At 36.4% G+C, this 20,089-nt stretch overlaps 1 protein-coding gene across 1 annotated transcript in view; it reads left to right on the top strand.

Annotated features, from left to right (window-relative positions):
* Positions 1–20,089, top strand: part of MALRD1 (MAM and LDL receptor class A domain containing 1) — a 584,500-nt gene that overhangs the window by 396,065 nt on the left and 168,346 nt on the right. The window contains exons 31-32 of the mRNA XM_060293508.1: positions 8,626–8,754; positions 17,145–17,306. Coding sequence (XP_060149491.1) covers positions 8,626–8,754; positions 17,145–17,306 — 291 coding nt within the window. The remainder of the gene's footprint in view (positions 1–8,625; positions 8,755–17,144; positions 17,307–20,089) is intronic.

Genomic DNA, 20,089 nt, shown 5'->3' with positions numbered 1-20,089 from the left:
AGCCTATTTATCCTCTAAACAGTTTTCAAGAGTTGACAGTTTTCTTGTAACCATTTTTAACTGTGAAGTTCTATAGGAATGATTTTGCCCAATATAGTTTAAATTCATTCAATGTAATTCTTAGTCCTTAGTACTCATAGCATGTTTAGAATTCATTTTATGTTTAATTAACCACCTATTCTGATTGTAGTGGTAAAGTCCAGGCAATTTTACAAATTTAAACACAGTTCAGCAAATGTTACTTAATGACCAAAAGGTCCCTGGGATCTTTGCTATGTATTAGGGATGTAGTAATGAGTACAATATAGTTCCTTCCTTTGATTCTTTCCTTTTTTTCCCAGAAGAAACATGTCTAGTTTTCTGTTGTATAGTGGATAAATCCAACAGGAAATATATCAGTGTACTGTATTTCAATACCATGTGCTATAATTTATATTATCCAGAGCACGAGCAGAGCTGGATGGATAAATGGGACTTTGAAAGAGTAACACTTAACTTATGGCTTATGGGATTGGATATTTGAGCAGGATGAGAGGAGGAATGGGGTTTATTGGTTAAGAGTAAAGGCTGGGCTTCCCTGGTGGCACAGTGGTTGAGGGTCCGCCTGCCGATGCAGGGGATGCGGGTTCGTGTCCCGGTCCGGGAGGATCCCACGTGCCCCGCGGAGTGGCTGGGCCCGTGAGCCATGGCCGCTGAGCCTGCGCGTCCAGAGCCTGTGCTCCGCAATGGGAGAGGCCACAGCAGTGAGAGGCCCACGTACCGCAAAAAAAAAAAAAAAAGAGTAAAGGCTGTAGTCAGAGCATGAATTCTGGCTTTGCTATGATGTAGTTGTGTGACCTTCAGTAATTTTAATAAGACAAAAAATTATAGTACCTGCTTCGTGGAGCTATCTTCGGAATTAAATGAGTTTATATATATAACGTGCTTAAACAGGATGAGACATGCAATCTAGTCTCCTTAAGAGTCAGAGCCACCATATTCATCAACAGAATCATCCTCATTGCATACCAGTTGTAGCAGGGGAGGCTACAGCTAGATCACAGTTCAAGTTCATTTCTTATTCAGCTTGCAGTAGTTAGCAAGTGAACAGATTAGGGGGACCACTCTTCTCATGCATTTATTCAGGGACCCAGGCAGATCTTTAGTCTCTGACCTTCAAGGTCCACCCTAGTGAACATCACATTGTTTCTATCCAACGGAGAGAGGAAAAGAACATGACGAGCTGTGCGTGGAAGTTTGTGTGGCTTTGCCTGGAAGTGAGTGAGTATCACCTCCACTCACACTCCACTGGCTAGAACTCACCCTTGTGGCCCCACCTGGTTGCATATGGTGTTGAGAAGTCAAGTGCCTGGCTGAGCAGCTGCTACCCAGCAACAACTGTCTGCTGTAGAAATTTGAAGGTATATGTTGTAAACAGCCAGCCATCTCCACCCCACGGATGAGACAGGAAGAAGGCGTAAAAACAAGAGTAAGGACCAAAGTAGGTGAGAAAAGATGTTATGCTTCTGTGGACCATCCACAGATGAGCATTGTGAGGTTTATTGTGAGTCAAGAAGTAGAGGAAGATAAAGTAGGAGGCAAAAAGAGAGAAAAAAGTGCATTTTTTGGTCACGTTTAGTGTGTCTGATATGTTATAGAAAAGTCCAGCGGGAAATGTATCCTAAGCGACTAAACTCAGGAGAAGGGACAGATTGGGTTGTAGATATCAGGTCATCAACCCCCAGATGTCAGGTAAAATCATGACAGTAAATATCATGCCCAAAGAAGAACATAGGGTCACAATTTGCTGCATTGGCATTGAAGGCCTGGACTGGAAAAAGAACCAAGAGAGAGAAGGAAGCTGTGATGTGATGGAGCTGTGATGGAGTAGTAGGAATACGGTGTGATGGAGCTAAAGGAGTTGAGGGTCACAATTTGCTGCATTGGCATTGAAGGCCTGGACTGGAAAAAGAACCAAGAGAGAGAAGGAAGCTGTGATGTGATGGAGCTGTGATGGAGTAGTAGGAATACGGTGGCCAGGAGCTAAAGGAGTTGAGGGTCACAGAAAGGAAGACATTTTTGGTATATCAGATGCAGAAGTAAAATCCAGAATGGAAAGGGTCAACATTTCTTTTAAAATGGTAGTTAGGAAATTACCAGAAAACGAAGCAAGCGTTCTTTTAATGGAGCATTAGGACCTGAAAAGAGATGAGGGATGGATGAGGACTTTTGAATCACTAACCCACTAAAAATGCTTCTTCAAGCTGAAAAGCATACTGGTCATTGTCAAATACATCACTTCTGAATTTTGTTGTTGATTTTGCTTTATTTTCTTATTATTTCCTTTTCCTTCATTGTAAACCTTCTAAAAAGGATTTTTGTCTTAAACCTTTAAATGAATGATTTAGAAAACTAGATATTTAAAATATATCCATATCTAAAAAAAGCTAAAGACAAAAATCTGAGTTGCATGTCTGAAAAGAGAGGTTGACATATATAATTTTCTTTCAAACAAGTATAGAATCAGTTTATAAAGTCACCATTTTGCTTAAAAAGCTGAAAAGTTGATCTTTAAGATATTTTCCACTTCGTATACACCTTGCCTCTGTGTAGCACAAGTGGATTTGCGTTTTTTATATTTTCCTAAGCTCTTGCTATCCTCTAAGACATGGTCCAGTAACTCTGATAACACTTCGATAATTTGGGCACAAACTGAACTTTGCTGTCACTGAGCTCATGGAGGTTACACATTCAGATGTGTTGCTCTCAGTTGTCTGATATGTGCAGTGACCTTCTTGAAACCTAGCAATCTTTCTAACATAAGATAGATTTAAGCGCTCACCCTGAATAGAAAATACGAAAGGTGTTTATTGTTATTTTCTGGACATTTAAAAATCCTGGTCATGAGATATGTAGTCATCAGCAGTGTTGAGATTTCCTTTGATTTGCAAACTTGTCCCGATCCTATTTCTAGAACAAGAGCGCCGTCAGGTGAAATAGGCAGTTCATCTGTGAAGGAAGATTTCAGGTGTGTGATCTTTCCCAAAATATTTTTTTCTTGAGCCTATTTCGCCCTTTTTTTTTTTTTTTTTTACCCAAGTGTTATTCTTCAGATAACATTGAGTCTTCCGTATTTGCAACATGTGGTCAAACGTACTTGATAAGGAAACTGAAATGAATGGGGTTTTATAAAGGACCTGCTTCTTCTCAGTTGAGTGGTCTGGCCTCTTTTTCTAATTGGCTACATGACAAGCTGAGATGATATGCATTTTGAAAGGTCAGCGGTGAATAAATGTATTAAATATTTATTAACACACCAGTACAAACTAGGGCTATATTTTGTTGTCCTCTGACAGCAAGCCATTAAATATCTTCCATTACAGCCCTAAACAGCCTGTTTTACACATAAGTTTTCACTACCGGATTATAAATTCTTTGATGGTCAGAACTATCCACCATGGTGTCTGACAACTGTTCAATATATGTTTCTAGGATGAATAAGTAAAGATACTAAATGGATGATGTCACTAGATTTAAAGGTATAGTACTTTGTATGAGAGAGTGATTACCATTGTTTTCATTTAGAGATTGATAGTAAATGAGTTACCTAAGGTTACAGAGCTTTCATGAGAATGGAGGTTCAGATCAATACATTGGCCACACATATTTTGACTTTCCACTAGCAATCAATATTTACTGTCCAGTATTACCAGCTTTAACTAGAGGGAAACTTTTACTTAGAATGATAAAACTTTTGAAGCATACCTACAATAAAAGCTATCCAAAGATGATTTATTAACAAGTTAAAACAGATAAATGACAAGGAAAATGTATATATTAACAAACAAAAAGAAACTATGTTTATGAAAAAGTTCCCTCTTCTAGCCACTACAAATATATCTTTATGTTTCTGTTTCAATGAATGCACTCAAATGTTCATATATGTTTACCTTTATAGGAACACAAGGTAAAGAAAATGATATATGCCAATTTCAGAGGGTTTCTTTTTATAATAAGGAGCATGATTTGGAGAAAATTGTTTTATGGGACTTTCTTGAGATTATTTTTAGAATTCATGATATAAGGTTTTAAGTTTTTAAATATTAAATTTATATTGAAAATTAGACTACAGAAAAATTAACAAAATCATATCATAGGATGTGCTTTCCACTCACTACAAACATATAAAAATATCTTTAGAAAGCACTTGTTAATACTCCAAACTGAAATTTGAAAAAGAAAACAAAATATACCAGTTCCAGAACCAAAGAGGGGACTCAAACATAGACCATAGATGAAAGCTAACTTCCCAGGGGCTTAAAGGACTTGGGAACCTGGACATAGAAAATGGTATCTGGAGACTGGAAGTTTTAACCCTATATCAGAATAGGAGAGCTAGACATGTACCCTTGCATAAAGCCTGGTCCTTTCCAGAGAAAGCCCAGAGAAATTTGTTGTCTGTCCAGGAAGTTGGAAAAAATTAAAGAAAAATAAATGAACAGAACAGGAGCTACCAGCATGAAACCAAAACCCTAAAACTTGTGCCATACCACACGTAGGATAGTACATGCTGTGAGAATGAGAACTCAAAAATAACACATTAATATTACAATTTCTAGAACCACTGAAACTTCAAGGATAATGCATGAAGCCAGTGTAAATTTATGCTGTTGGGACCACATGCTATTGGGATCAAAATACAGAAAAAGGAAAGCATAAAACAAAATAGGCAGGATACTAAATAAAATAATTAAATTTCACTTCCAGAAATTATAACTGAAAATAAATATCAATGCAAAAGTTAAACAAACAGATTAGAGGCACAGTTGAAGGATAACTCATCAAATAAGCGTGAGCTTACTCACCAAAATGCAACACAGCAAGGTAAAGAGAAAGAAAAATATGAACAGAAATTGAGACATTGAAGATGGAATAAGTGAATCTAACACTTGTAATAGCAGCCGCATAGCACAGGGAGATCAGCTCGGTGCTTTGTGACCACCTAGAGGGGTGGGATAGGGAAGGTGGGAGGGAGACGCAAGAGGGAGGAGATGTGGGGATATATGTATATGTATAGCTGATTCACTTTGTCATAAAGCAGAAAGTAACACACCATTGTAAAGCAATTATACTCCAATAAAGATGTTAAAAAAAAAAAAAGTTCCAGAAATAGAAAACAGAGACTTAGGGAAAGATAGTACTTGAAGAAATAAAATGGATCATTTTCTGTAATTGAAAAATGGCATGACTCCTCAAGTCATCATAGCATAGAAACAATGACACCCCAGTAGCAGGGGGCAACCTAGTACCCAGATTTTGGTTTCCGACAGCATTCTCCAATAAAAGGAACCAGGGCTGCTTGGAGAAATGGCTGATGGCTGATTCTAGGACTGGGCTGGGAAAAATACAAGGTAAGGCTTAGGCAACTTATGGTGTTAGAACAGAAAGCAGTGTGCCAAAAAAAAAAAAAAAAAAGGCTACATTGATGGTAGCATGTCAAAGGGACATAGAAGCCAACGGAAAGAGCTCCCCTCTGCCAATTTGAGCAATAAAAAAATAAAATAGCATTGTATTATGACTCAAATTGTAAAATAAATATCCTTGAGTCCATATTGATATAAATTACTAAATAAATGTATAAATGGGAGGGAAAAGACCAATCTCCCATATGTAAGAACACTAATCTACGTAGATTCTCTACCCTCAAGGAGGGAAGCATAGATTTCCTCTCCACTATGTGGTCTGCACACAGTGACTTCCTTCCAAAGAAATATTGTATTTACAGGGATAGAAAAAAGAAAGTAACTTTAAAGTGGAGAAATATGACAAGAACTACATCAGCCAGGTAGACAAGGTCAACATGAACGGTGACAAGTTGTGTCATAGTACGTGCCCTGGTCATGACGTGATGAAAATAACACTTTACTTCTGTAGTCTTCCTCCCCTACACCCATAATCCTACCTAAATTATAAGGGGGAAAAATCAAATTCTAATAGAAATCCTACAAAATACTTGACCAGTACTGTCCAAAGTGTAAAAGTTATCAAAGACAAGGAAAATCTGAGAAACTGTCACAGTGAAGAGAAGCCTAAGGAGACGTGACATGGTCATGGTTATTCAGTCTCCTTCAGCCTAAGGAGCCTGAATAACATGGTCTTCAGTGAGGGGGAGTCTGGCCATTGCCATCACGTCTTTTATGTCCTTCATGTGGTAATATTCTGCATGAGAAATAAAGGTGCCAAAAATGTGTGCCCACGTGAAATTTACTGTCTGAAATCCCAGAGCATACTGAATATCATCACTTGAAGGAGATGATAAAACAAGTGTGTATCCACAAACATGATCTGTAGAATGATTATATCTAATTCTATGTAATGAATCCTGTGCACAAAGCTGTTTTAGTCCAAATACAAATTTATACGGGCAAGGATTTCTTTACTGTAAATTCTGTTTCAAAGGAGAATAATGTGAGTTTTCAATGGACGTCACTTTAACTTTGGGGACAGTGTATTCAAATCCACAGTGGATTAGTCCTATATGTTCCTCGTGCTTTTAGTGGATTAAGTATTCGATTCTTATGGCTACATTATTTTGCAGACATTTTCTTCTTCCTAGGATTTTTCCATTTATCATGTTTTAGTTTTAGGTCTTTTGGACTCCGTCAACCTTTATTTTCTAAGCTAAAATAAATATTTAGTCTGTTTCATGTGCCGTATTCTGCCAGCAGGTCATCTTCAACTCGCTCTTATGAGCACCAATGCTCTTTCTATTCTCATATCATTAACTATAGTATATGTGAGATTATCTTTCATTTCATATATTTGTTGACCAGGTTAATAGGTACTGCCTTTATCATTTTGGCTAAATGAAGAAATTGAAAATGGCTAAACACATGCAAGACATTCTCACTAAAATAATGTTCCTCTTCTATTTACCATGCTGTTTTTGCTAACAGCAGTCTGACTGACTATATTCTTGTCTTAAAGAAGATCTACTTTTCTTAGAATTGCAGTCTCTTTTTATTTTTAATCCGTGCAACCCATATACCATAGATACTCTGGTTTATGCTCAGTTTACTATATTTCAAAGCATTGACTTGATTCCTCTTCATGTTTTTTCTATTCTATGTTGTTAAGGTAATAAGCCTCATTTAGAGATGGAGTCTATTTCAGTCTTTTTTTTTAAAACTAAAGAATCAATTATTTAGATTATAAGTCAAAACCCATATCCTCTGTGGAGTAATTTTATGACTCCACAGCCTGTGGCATAGAAAAATAATCTCCAATGCATAGACTTGCATACTAAACAATGTCCACATAGTTCTCTGGGTTAACTGTCAATTCTCACTAGTGTTAATTAAAATTATGTGGCAAAGTTTCTAAATCACTCAAAGAACACGACCTTTCATTCTTCACCTTACTGATACCCACGAGCTAATAAATATTGGCTGTTCTTTTAGATGCCTCCTCTCAATCTTCGTATTGGGACTACATTTTACTGGTAAATTATTTCTGGAAATTATTGAGGTTTTAGCTATTGTATTATGGGGATGACTACGGAAAGACTCTGGAAATGCACTTTTATGAAATCTGTAGAGTTTTACTATTTTCCTTCATGAAAATACTCCCTAACCTTGAGTAACCTACCCCCACCGCAGACACCCTATCCTGAACCCATACTAATCGATGTAACAAAGGAACCGCTGAGCTTTATTTAATTTGTTGAGTTTGATAAAGATAGTTTCAGACCTTTAATGTATATCACTTTGAAGCTATAAAATATTATCATTAGACTTCATATCAGTTGAAATGATATGCCAACATGTGAATTGCTTTGAAAATTCTATGTCAGTTTGCTTTTCTAAGTCCCCTTCAGATGAAACCATTATGCCTTCAGTTATTGTAACCAGCATTTATAAAGCACAAATTGTATATTAGGTGCTGTGTTAGGCCCAAGAAAACACAGCAAAAACTCCTGTGTCGAGGGAGCTTAGAGTCTGGGAGGACAGCCAGAAGTGTAAACAGCTCTTATACGAGGGGGTAAGCATGTAATATAGGAATAAAAGTATCCTTAGGCAGCATGTAATAGGGAGTGTCTGACCAGAGGCTTGGATGGCAAAGAGAAAGGCAAGACAAGGGTAGAGAGAGAAGTTGTTTCCTTGAGTCCTAAGGTTGAACAGACCACCAAGACCACGAGAGGGAATGAATGGTCAGTACAGGTAAAGGAAGCAGCATTTGTGAACATGTGGTAAAATGCAGACCAAGTGGCATATTTGTGAAGCCCTCAGTCCTAGGATATAATTTACTTGCAGGTGCTTAAGAGAAGAGTTGCAGAAAATGAGCCTGGAAAACTAAGCTGGAGCCAAAAACCAAAACATTTTTAATGCCTTGATTGGGAGTTTGGGTTTATGTAATAGACGATGGTCAGCCCTTGACTGGTTAAAAGATATTTTGGAAGTACAATCTATGTTACTTGCTGAACAGTTCCAGGTGGGACTGAGAGATGGGGAGTTGTCTACAAGTCTACCTTGGACAACAATTAAAATCTTTAACTTATCTAATAGTGTGGCAACTAAAAGGAGTATTCAAATTTGATGAAAGAATTACCAAATGATGTTTGTGTTTGTTATTTTGTTTTCCCCCCAGTGGGAGAGACTTCTGAGATTTGCCCAGAAGCCACTGATTTCTTGTGCCACAACAAGAAGTGTATTGCATCCCACCTGGTCTGTGACTATCAACCAGACTGCTCTGATAGGTCTGATGAAGCTCACTGTGGTAAGTGTATTTGTCTGTTCTGATGCTGCCAGTTCAGCACAGATTTTCACTTTGTTAGCAGAGTACCTTATTGGCATTGATGACTGAGAAGAAATGATCTTCTCATGCACCAGAGTAGATTTAGAATAGACAAAACATCTTTCCAACTTCTCTATGCAAATATTTAAATGGCAGCCCTTCCATCCTTTTTACCCCCAGACTAAAAACTGCAACAGATCTACAGCAAATCATGTCACAAAAATTTCCCATCATGTCATTATATAGAACTGTGTGCAGAGTCAGGGTTAAAATTGTCAGAAACTGAACTAGCAGAGCCTACATTTCTTCATCAGTTCTCATGACTGATTCCATTCCTTTTTCCCCAAAAAATGACTGATTTTATAGATGAGGTGAAAAAAGAACACTTTGAATAAATACTAGTTTAATGATTAATTTTAATAATTACATTGCCCTGGAAAAAGAGGAATACAAGAACCACTGTGGTTTTTTTATTCAAACTTTAATTCAAATGATTTTTAAATTCATGTATAAAGCCAAGTGTGTAATTTTAAAATATGAACACATATTTAAATCCAAAGAATTTTTTTTCATATATCTTATCGGTGAGCATTCATATGGAATCTTGATACCATACAGGCTGCCTGTTGCCGTTAATGTTTGCAGCGTAACAAACTACCCTAAAAGTTAGTGGCCTAAACAAGTTTCATTTTGCTTGCAATTTTGTGGATCATTCAGGAAGGAAGGAATGGGCTAGGCAGCTTGTCTTTGATCCACATGGCTCAGACTGGTACCCCTGGACCTGGAGGATCACTTCCAAGATGCCTTTATCCCCTACATGTTTGGCACATGTGTACTCTTTGGTTTCTCTGTCTGGATCAACATGGAATCAACCTCCAGGGCAATCCCTGTGGCTTGGGCTATCACGAGTTAGTCAGACATCTTACCTGGGATTGGCTTTTACCATGTGTCGACTGTAAAAGAATGCACAACCTAAAAGTTAAGAAGTATGAGGACTTCAGCCCAGGAGGCAGCCTCTCAGATCCCTCTGAGGGACTGCTCCCTAGAGGTAGAGGGGGAGACAGGATATACAGGAGTTTTGGGAGCCCAAACATCAAAAAATAACTGTTAATTAAAGAAAACCAGATAGCTCAAGTTAAGGAATTTAGTGCTTTTCTGTTTTTGGGAAGATGCAAGAGACTGTGTTCAGTGAAGTCATTCCTTTGCTACACACCTTAGCTATCTAGGGCCAGCACCCTGGTTTTTCCCATCCTAAATTCCCTCAGGGTGCACCTTTGCGGGGGGGGGGGGGGGGGGGGGGGGGCGGGCAGTGGCTGATGGCTGCAATGTCCTTTGTTTACTGACGTGGCATGCAACATTCTTCATTCACAGAATGTTCCAAGGGCAAACATTCCAAGAGCCTGAGGAAAAATAGCAAAGAGTTTGTATGACTTAGCCTCAGAAGTTCCAGAATGTCCCTCCTGGCTCTTCCTAATGGTTATTCAAATAACAAAGTCTAGCCTAGATTCAAATAGAGGAAGGGAATAGACTCCATTTCTCAGTGGGAAAATATCACACATGCACAGGGAAGGCTTACTACACAAGGCACGTTTAAATGTTTATTTTTAGCTCAGTGTTATTTTTATTCCTCGGGATGTTTACTTCTGAAGTGTTCATTTCTCTTTCTTGAATTCGCTATTTTTTTTAATTGTGGTAAAGTATACATAAAATATACATAACATAAAATTTACTATTCTAACCTTTTTAACTGTACAACTCGGTGGCATTAAGTATATTGGCATCGTTGTGCAGCCAACACCACAGCTTCACACTTATGCCAGCTTGCGTAAGTGTCATCGGAAAGGTTTTTCCCTTAGAGGGAGTCCAGAACCCATATCCAGAACTTTTTTTATCTTGAAAAATTGAAACTCTGTACCAATTAAACAATAACCCTCTCTTCTCCCCACCCCCAGCCCCTGACAACCACCATTCTACTTTCTGTTTCTATGCATTTGACAACTCTAGGTACCTCATGTAAGTGGAATCACAGTGTTTGTCTTTTTGTGACTAGCTTATTTTACTTAGCATATTATCCTCAACATTCATCCCATCTTTTAATTTTAAGTCAAGCAAAGAAGAAAGTGAAAATGATTGGCACTTTTTTAAACTGTATTTTGAATACTACAGTATTGTAATCTTAATTTCACAAAATATTTCCTTTATAATATATATATTCTCAAATGAAATTTATAATACATTAAATAATACTTTCTAGTGTTATTTCTAGCTTCTTTTAAGTGCACCAAAAATATATATTTTTTTTATATTGACTGTTAAGAATTGATTTCAATGGAGTTCTAAAACAATGCTCTGAAGCATTTTGAAATCACCATTTTCCCCACAAGACATAACAAATAGAGCATTTAATAATCACCAGCAAAACATTAAAAACTTGGCCAGATTTATGAAGGCTCTAAAGAAAAAATAATTTGAATATGATGGCATTGACGTACATAATCCAGTGGGGTGAGAAGGACAGCTATCACATGCATATAGAAAACTTATTACAGACAGTAAATACCTTCCTCTCATGTAAAAATGTACATATATTGAAAAGTTTATATAAAAATTATACTCTTGTGTTTATTCCTATTCCTAGTAGGACTAGGAACAACTTTCTAAACATTGGGTATATAAAAATGAACAAGACATTGTGTTAGGCTTCAGAAATTCACTTTCTACTGTGGAAAAAAAAACCTAGAGGGAAAAATGCATTAAATATAACGTTCTTTGCTTTTTGAAAAGGTAGTTAGTAAATGAAAAGATTCCTGATTATTTTTTAAATGTAACAAGTGCTATCAGGAATAAGGTTATCACAGCTTATGTGGGGAGTACATATGAAGAAAAATATGTGTGTGTGTATGTACATCTGTATATGAAATATAAAAATAGACCTAAAAACATCAGAAAGAGTTACAGATGTTTTGGTTTTTCAAATGTGAATGCTGCCCATGTTCTTTTTGCTTCACCCATTTTTCTTCTCAGAGTACCTTATATGATTCTTATTTTTTTCCCACAGCTATTTGAGGTATTGATATAAAACACACAAAGGCAGTTTTGATTATCAGAAACTGAAGTCAGTTACATATCCATGTCTGTTAGTGTTACCCATGACTCTGATGGACAACTGCAAGAAGTATTTGAATTTATTAAAATAAAGGCAATATGTTGACAAATGAAATAGTCATTTTTCTTAAAACTTGATAGATTTTGTTCACCTCCAAAAGGAACATTGCACAGCACACAGAGATATACAGGTGACTTATTGATGCTGCAAATTGACTCCATCAATATTTTATATGATGGTCTTTGGGAAATATTGGAGGCATCAGGGCTGGATTCCTGCAGGCAGAGAATCTATCGTGGATAATGGAATAAATTACAACATTTTCAAAGTCACCTTTGGAGAAATATAAGGAAACAATTGACCTTTGGGTTATTAAACTGAAGTCTTCATTTTGACTTTGACCATCATTTGTTGGGCAATTATTTAAATTTTCAGAGGCTCAATTTCCTTATCTATATAGTACATATAATAACATACAGAGTGCTTTGAGAATTAAATGAAATAATGTAAAGAATATATTTGTTCAGTCTTTCAGGATTAATGTTAGCTTCTTCCATGCCATTATTTTTATATTCTCTTGAAATTTGTCCGTCATTGTGAATGCCTTATTTACATGTCCTTTATACTTATCAGTCAATAAATGCAGCTATTCCTCATGACTGAATTCTTACCTTAGGTTGTGAGCAAAGATAAAATCTTCTTTTGCATTGCTACCCCTTGTTGCAAAAATGCATGGTTGGTAACAAATAAGATCAATTCTTTTTAAAAGAAACAGTTAAGTTAGAAAATATGCTCTTTTTTTCATGGAGGAAATTATTACCTAAAACACGTAGTAAGCGTGCCTTGTATTCTAGGCTAGGGATGCGCAGAATGGGATGGGTACTTTCTCTCCTGCATCTTACAGTGATAAACATCATTAGTCAGTCATGTCACTCTTCCCCACTGTACCCAGATTCTCCAAAATCCTTCTCAGTGCAGCTTTCCAAAAAGGCATTTCACAATGAGGAGAAACTGTTTAATGGTTCTATGTTATATATCATGGTATGGCAAAATAAGGTTGCTATGTGGATGTGAGAATTAAAAATAATTCATTATGGGGCCATCTCTTTAATATAACTGAATTGATTAATATTTATACTGACCTACAACAATATGGCTGAATATTGTACCAGTGGAAAAGTGCCAGTCGTTTAAAACAATGTTAGTAATACTTTGAATCCATTCAAGGGATCATAATAAAGATCACAATTTGGAAAATATTTTTTCTAAAGCAATAGCCATTTTGAAAATATTGATACATATTAATCTTCAAGAAATATTAATATTACAAAGTCTTCATATCATCTATCATTCAGTAATTAGTATGGAATCACGGCTTATATAATGCAGTTCAATAATAATACCTGATCCCATGGAAATGTTTACAGTAGTTCAATAGTAAACAACAATTAAGGTGGCAGTGCAAAATAAAAAGGTCATAAGTTGCCAAACGAATAGTCATAACTATGATTACTGTTATAAAACACACACACAGACCCTGAGAACTGACATGATCTGGAAAGAGAAAGATAGTACAGAAGTTGGACATTCAAGAAAGAGTATTATTTGCTAGATGGAATGGAGAAGATACATTAATTAATACACTTGTAAGAGAAATTCCAACCTTGACAGGTGTAGACCTCATAGCAGTCCCTGCTTGTTGCCTATCCATTTCTTTTTGTTCCTTAGAAACAGAACTGCAGTTTTATCCAGGGCAACATTATGACCAGCCACAGGTACCATCTCCTCCAAACTTCTTTGTAGCCGCCCGTGAGCACTCGCCCGCCAGTGAGATACATGTGGGAATTTGGGGAAGGTATCCCTTTCAAAAAGAAAAAGCACCAGAATAGGAAAACGCTTTTTTCTTCTTTCCTCTTCCCACTCCTTTCAATGCCTTGAATATTTGGATTTTTCAACGCTGGAAGGTGCAGCATCATCTTGCAACCATGAATGAGCATGAGGATGGAAAGATGACAGAAAGGAAAGATGGAAAATGTGTGCTTCACAACTACACATTTGAACCACAGTCACAGTGCCAACCTTAAACTGACACCTTCCTGACGTATTGTTAATTGAGATGAATGAATAGTAGCTGTTTAAGCTACTATTATTTGGGTTTTCAGTTACTTGAACCTAAATGCATCTCTAACTGATATGGAAATGTATGGAAAATGTATTATCTCAAATAGCAAGAAGTCCAAAAGCAAGGGCGCTCTAGAGTTGGTTAATTTAGTAACTTTTGTCATCAAACGTATAGAACTATATGCCCTCCTTCATTCTTTATGTTCTGCCATCTTCAGATAATGGATTTTCTTATAAAGTCAGCTCCCCATAGAATCTCTTTAGTCCCAAGCATCGCATCTTTGCAATGATATCCTGAGAAAGGACAAATAGGTTTTCTTCCTTTTGATTTATTTTTAAGAATAAAGAAACCTTTTCCTAGGTGTCTTTTCCCTAGTAAGTCTCATTGTCTAGAAAAGCATCCCAAGACTATCTTAAACCACTCAAGACAAGGGAAGTTTGAACATCGCATCATGATTGCTTAGATAAACCACGAGCCGCCTCTGGTGTTACAGGGGGCCGTTTCACTCTTCCAACAAATATCTGAGTGAAAGAAGGTGAATTCCTAGATAAAACTGCAGTTCTGTCCTGAACAAGAGAGGGAAGGAAGGACTGACAAATGAGCATCGAATTGCTAGAGAACATGTGCCAAAAAAGAGAGAGAGAGAGAGAAGTACTTCAACATAAAAGTTGAAAAAAGTCAGTTTTATTCAAAAGAAATTTTTCTGAAAGATTTCATTGAAGTAGAGGCAGTTTTGGAGACAAGACAGATTTCAGCCTGAAAAAGCATTGCATCAACAGAAAGGTTATTGTATTCAAGGCTAGAGGTTTTGAGGGCATTTTCAAATAATGTGAACACCTGAATATTTCGAGCAAGGGAAATAACATGAGAGCAGTCTTGAAGATTAATAATGTGGTTTGGGTGTATAAGGTTGATAGGATGAAGGCTACACTAAAGAAAGAGGCTCTTAACATAAACCAGGGGCTTGAACCAATGGAGCTGGAACAGGAACTATAGAGCTGCAAAGAAAGGAATGAACCAAACAAGTTCTCGAAGGGAGAATCTATAGCTGTTGGTGATAGATTAGATATGGAAATAAAGAATGCAGAATCAAAGATAACTTCATAGTTTGAATCTTTAGAAAGAGAGAGAAGATTCATGCTATGAAATTAATCAATAATCTCAGAGAGAAGAACCCATTTGGTGGGGTAAATGATGAGTTCATTTTAGGCTTGTTGGTTTTGAGATGATAATTGCATATTCCAAGTGGAATGTTTAACAAACATTTGTAGATAAACACCTGCATTTCATTGTAGCTATAGATTTGTAGGTCATCTGCACAAAAGTATGAAAGGCTATGGGAAAGAATGAGTGAAGATACATAGAGTGAGACTTTTTTTCAATTATGTAATTTTTTAACAAGAGGGACACCCCAGCTAACTCTGCAATATAAGAAAGGAATTAATAGAGAATGTGTGATTGAAAGATGTGGAAAAGTTGTATAACTTTGAAATAAATGCAGCTGTGGAATGCTAATAACAGTGTTTGGTAAGCAGTTGAGATCATAAACCAAGGTTAACCCTAGAAAAGGGAAAAGTAAAAGTGATATAATTTGAGTTAAGGAGGCTGAAATGGAAGAGAATGAATCCTGATTGTGTAGATATCTTTAGAGTCAATGGTAAAGTCATATATTAAATACGGTGGAAGAGGAAGGACAAGAGTGGTCACAGAGAATAGAAAAAGAATAATTATTGTAGGGGCTATGTGCCTGGGAGTCAGTTACACAGAAATACTATAGAACCTGTGTGTGACATCATTCTAACAAACACACAATGGCTGTCTTGTTTGTAACATTGGAAGATTCCACATGTTTGCGGTTGTGTTAACTAAACACCTGGAGAACCACATTCCTCACTTTTATCCATATTATATAAGCATGGTATAAACTTATGTATAAGCATGGCATAAAAAGGATATACAGAGCCCATAAATAAGTATATAAAAACCAATGGAGCATAAGTCATGTAGAATGAATGAAAGAAATGTATATAATTAAAAACGATTCTAGTTTTTAGGGATAAGGTGCAATCATGCCAGAGAAGTAAAATGCTGAGATTTTATGAAAATACTCTTAGAGATCCAGAAAATTTTCTATAAAAATATTAAAGCTTTGTTTTGCCAAATGTTTGGCATCCATTTTAACAGCAAGTTTTTCCTTGCTGACAAAGTTTCTATATATGCTAATAATAGTTTTATGTTAAGAAAAAGTTATGAACAAGAAACCATCTGGAGAAGAAACGTTAAAAATAATACAAACTTCATCTTTCTAAAAAAAAAAAGTCAATGACAATCTCAGTTGATTCATACTGATTAAACCATCCAATAATTCATTCTGTCTCTATAACACAGTTTTTACAGTGAATGCTCAAAAATAATAACTGCTATGCAAAAAGAAAATTAAAGAAAAATGAAAGCAGTATCAGGGTATTATGAAGGCACTTTTCACAGATGACTAGGTAGTAGACAATCAGTTATCTAGTAATTTTTCTCATTGTGAACAACTTAGTTTTTTGATGAGTTATGAATCAATACTTTTAGAAGAGAACTTCTTTCATTATTTAGTGAGAAATAATTTAGTGACTGGCTCTGAAATGCTGTACGTAGGTGATGGGTATGGAATGCTGAGAGGGTTTGCATCCTATATGGTTTACTACTTCTACCAAAGGCACCTTTTCTCTAGTTAAATGACTTTTCCTCTGTAATGGTCTATGCTGTTCAAACACCAGAGTGGACAGAGGGAAGGAGTTAAACATCCAGACAACTGGAGATACTGATTTATTTGACCTGAATAATCCAAATTATCATAATGTTTTGTACATTGTTCATGTGTAGATACAGTTTTATCTATCATCTAAAATGTTATTAGTCAATCCATGTAAATCCTTAATGGCTAAATGACAGTATTCATGTACTGCTTCTAGACCCTGTGATAAAAAAAGTTTCGGTGTACAACTGATATTTCCAATGAGTGCAAATACCCTGGTTCTTTAAATTTTTAAATAAACAGAGTATGCAAATACTAATTTTAAATCATCGCAAATGTAGTATAATATCAAGTGTGACATACATTTCTACAGCATTCCATTAATATTTTTGTTTCCTTAGGCCAGTATACAAGCACGACGGGAAGCTGCAATTTTGAAATAACTTCAGGAAGCTGGACCACAGCTTGCAGTCTTACTCAAGACTCTCAAGATGACTTGGATTGGGCCATTGGCAGCAGAATTCCTACTGAAGCACTGAGTCCAGACCTCGATCACACACCAGGTAAATGCAGTAGAGATAGTCAGGCCATGTAGTTCACTGGGCTGGAAATTTGCTTTAACTATTTGAGTGAATGTCAGAGCACCTTCCTTATGTCTTTGTGGGGGTAGAGCTCAATAGCCTTTATGAAAAGAAAGTTAGTTCCTTCCGTTTAACCCCTGAATTATTTAATAGACCTAGAACTGATATTGCCACAACAAGGAAATCAATGACTCTATTTAAGAGACTCACAGATTTTATTTACCCTACCCTAAAGGTGGCCTTAAAGTCCCCAATTGGGGCAGGGACAAGTAGGGAACATTCAGATTAATGCATGCAGTAGACAAAGGTATATAGTTGGCATGCTGCCACGATGATCGCTAGCCTGTCACCAATTTCATTCCAGACCCTCTGAAGTACAGGGGCAGAGATTTAAAAGGTAAGTGGTGATAAAAAGAATGAGCATCAGCAAACTCTGAACAAGTTTTGCTTCCTGCCTGTGACATGAGATCAATGTAATCTTAAATGGTTTTCCAATTAATAGAGTCAGAGTAGAAGGAAGCTTGTATTCTTGTTTGCTTTTACCCTGAAATCTTGCCTGATACTCAACACTTTTCTTAGGAATCTAACTTTCTTAGGAATTAAAAATAACTTTTTTCAGTGATAACTTTTCTTAGGGACAAAACTTTTCTTAGGGATAAAATATCATGATGTTCAATTACAGCATAGATGTTCATTCTTATTTTAAAGCTGTTTCCTAATTCAGCTTCAGATTGAATATTTCTATTCCTTTCGACCTGTCAAGTTGTATTTTTTCTGCCTTTCATCAAGTGTTTTTTCCTTAAAAAAAAAAAATGAGATTAGTATACACCATGTTATAGGTTAATGGAACAGGACAGAGAATCAAGACACTTAGGTAAGTAATTAGGAGGATTTAGTGTATAACAAAGGCCAATTCAGTGGGAAGAAGTTGTATTACTTAATATGATGCTGGCATAGCTGGTTGTCCACCTGGAAGGAAATGAAATTAAATTCCAGTTTTTCTTCTATATATTTCATATACAACATATATTCCAGATGGATTAAAGATGTAGATCTAACAAATTAAAATAATAAAACTCTTACCAAGAAAACATAGGGTACACTATGTATAATTTAAAGGCAGTATCAAACTTCCAAAAGCCCAGATATAAAATTATAGCTATGATCTAAATATTTCATAAACAAAATCAACAGGCATATAATAGATTTGAAGTTTTTTTCTTCACGTATTACAGGTAGACTGTATATACAGATGACTCTCACAAACTTATTAGAAATGGCAATTTTAACAACCAGGAAAGATTTGCCTAGCCAGTTCACAGATGATCAAATTCAAATAATCAACAAATATATTAAATGATGCTCAAATTCACAACTCATCAGAAAAATGCAAATTAAAATAATCAGATGGGAAGAGATTTTCAAAAGCCACTTACAGATGATTGAGAGATGGAGTGGGGGGAGCAGAAGGATACTCATTAATGGTTATGGGAAATTTTCTGTTTTGGAAAGCATTCTGGCCACATAGAAATACAAGGACCAAGACATAAGTACATGTGTGTAAGGATATTTACGTCAGCATTGTTTGCAGTTGAAAGAAATGAGAAATAAAATGAACATGCATCATTCATACAATCATTCATTCCTTTCTTCTTTTATTGATTCATTTATTAAGTGTCAGGCACTGTTCTAGGTCCTGGGGATACATTAGTGAATAAAACAGACAAAATTCACTGCCACAGTGGAGTTCACGTTCTAGACGGAGGGAAACAATAATAAATAAACATAATAAGTAAATAAGTTATATGGCCTGTTAGAAGTAGAGGAAAGAAAGAATAGAGGAAGTAGGATCGGGAAGGCCAGGGGATGGGTTGAGGGAGGATGGCAATTTAAATAAGCTGGTCAGAATAGGCTGCACTGAGAAAATGCCATTCGAAAAATGACTTGACGGAAGTGAGAGAGTGATACAGGTAGGTACCTAAGGAAAGAGTGTTCCAGCCCCAGGGACCTCCAGTGCCAAACACCCTGAGATCAGAGTGTGCCTGGTGGGTGACTCAGCCTGGACACTAGTGATGCTCTGGGTAATCTAATTCATTGTTGTGCGGCTGCCCTGTGCACTGCATGATGCTTGGCAGTATCCGTGGCCTCTACCCACTTGATACCAGCATCACTCCTCTCCCGGTTGCTGACAACTCAAAAATGTCTTCAGAAATTGACAACTATCCCCAAGGGGCCAAAATTAAGAACCTAGAGGAACAGCCAACATAACTGGTTACATCCACAACACACAATATCACGCAGCCACTAAAAAGAGAGTTTAGTGCCATACAGCTGATTTGCAGGGATTTCCAAAAGATATTCTAAAAGGAGTAAAGCAACGTGCAAAATGATTATACGGTGTGATCTAATATGTCTAAAACAAACAATGACTGCCCCCCCATCTGTGCATATGTATAACTCCATACCTAGATATTTCCAGAATAACTACGTGAACGTGGAAAAGAGGATGAAAAAGGATACATACTCGTTTATTAACATGAATCACTTGGATGGGTGATAAGGTTGGAGTAGAGGAGAGGAGGAATAAATGCAAAAAGAAAAAGAAAATAATTGAAACCAGGAATCACACCTCAAAAGAAACTCTAACGTACATGATGGTAGCACATTTATGTGTGTGGAAAATGTGGTGGATAGTTTCAAGTTTTACTCCTTAAAAAGCCTGAACTATTGTATTTCACTCTTTTAATATTTATTTTTTCTTCAGT

This window comes from Globicephala melas, chromosome 2 (genome assembly GCF_963455315.2).
Source record: "Globicephala melas chromosome 2, mGloMel1.2, whole genome shotgun sequence".
Taxonomy (NCBI): Eukaryota; Metazoa; Chordata; class Mammalia; order Artiodactyla; family Delphinidae; genus Globicephala; species Globicephala melas.
This window is presented reverse-complemented; position numbering and strand designations above follow the sequence as displayed.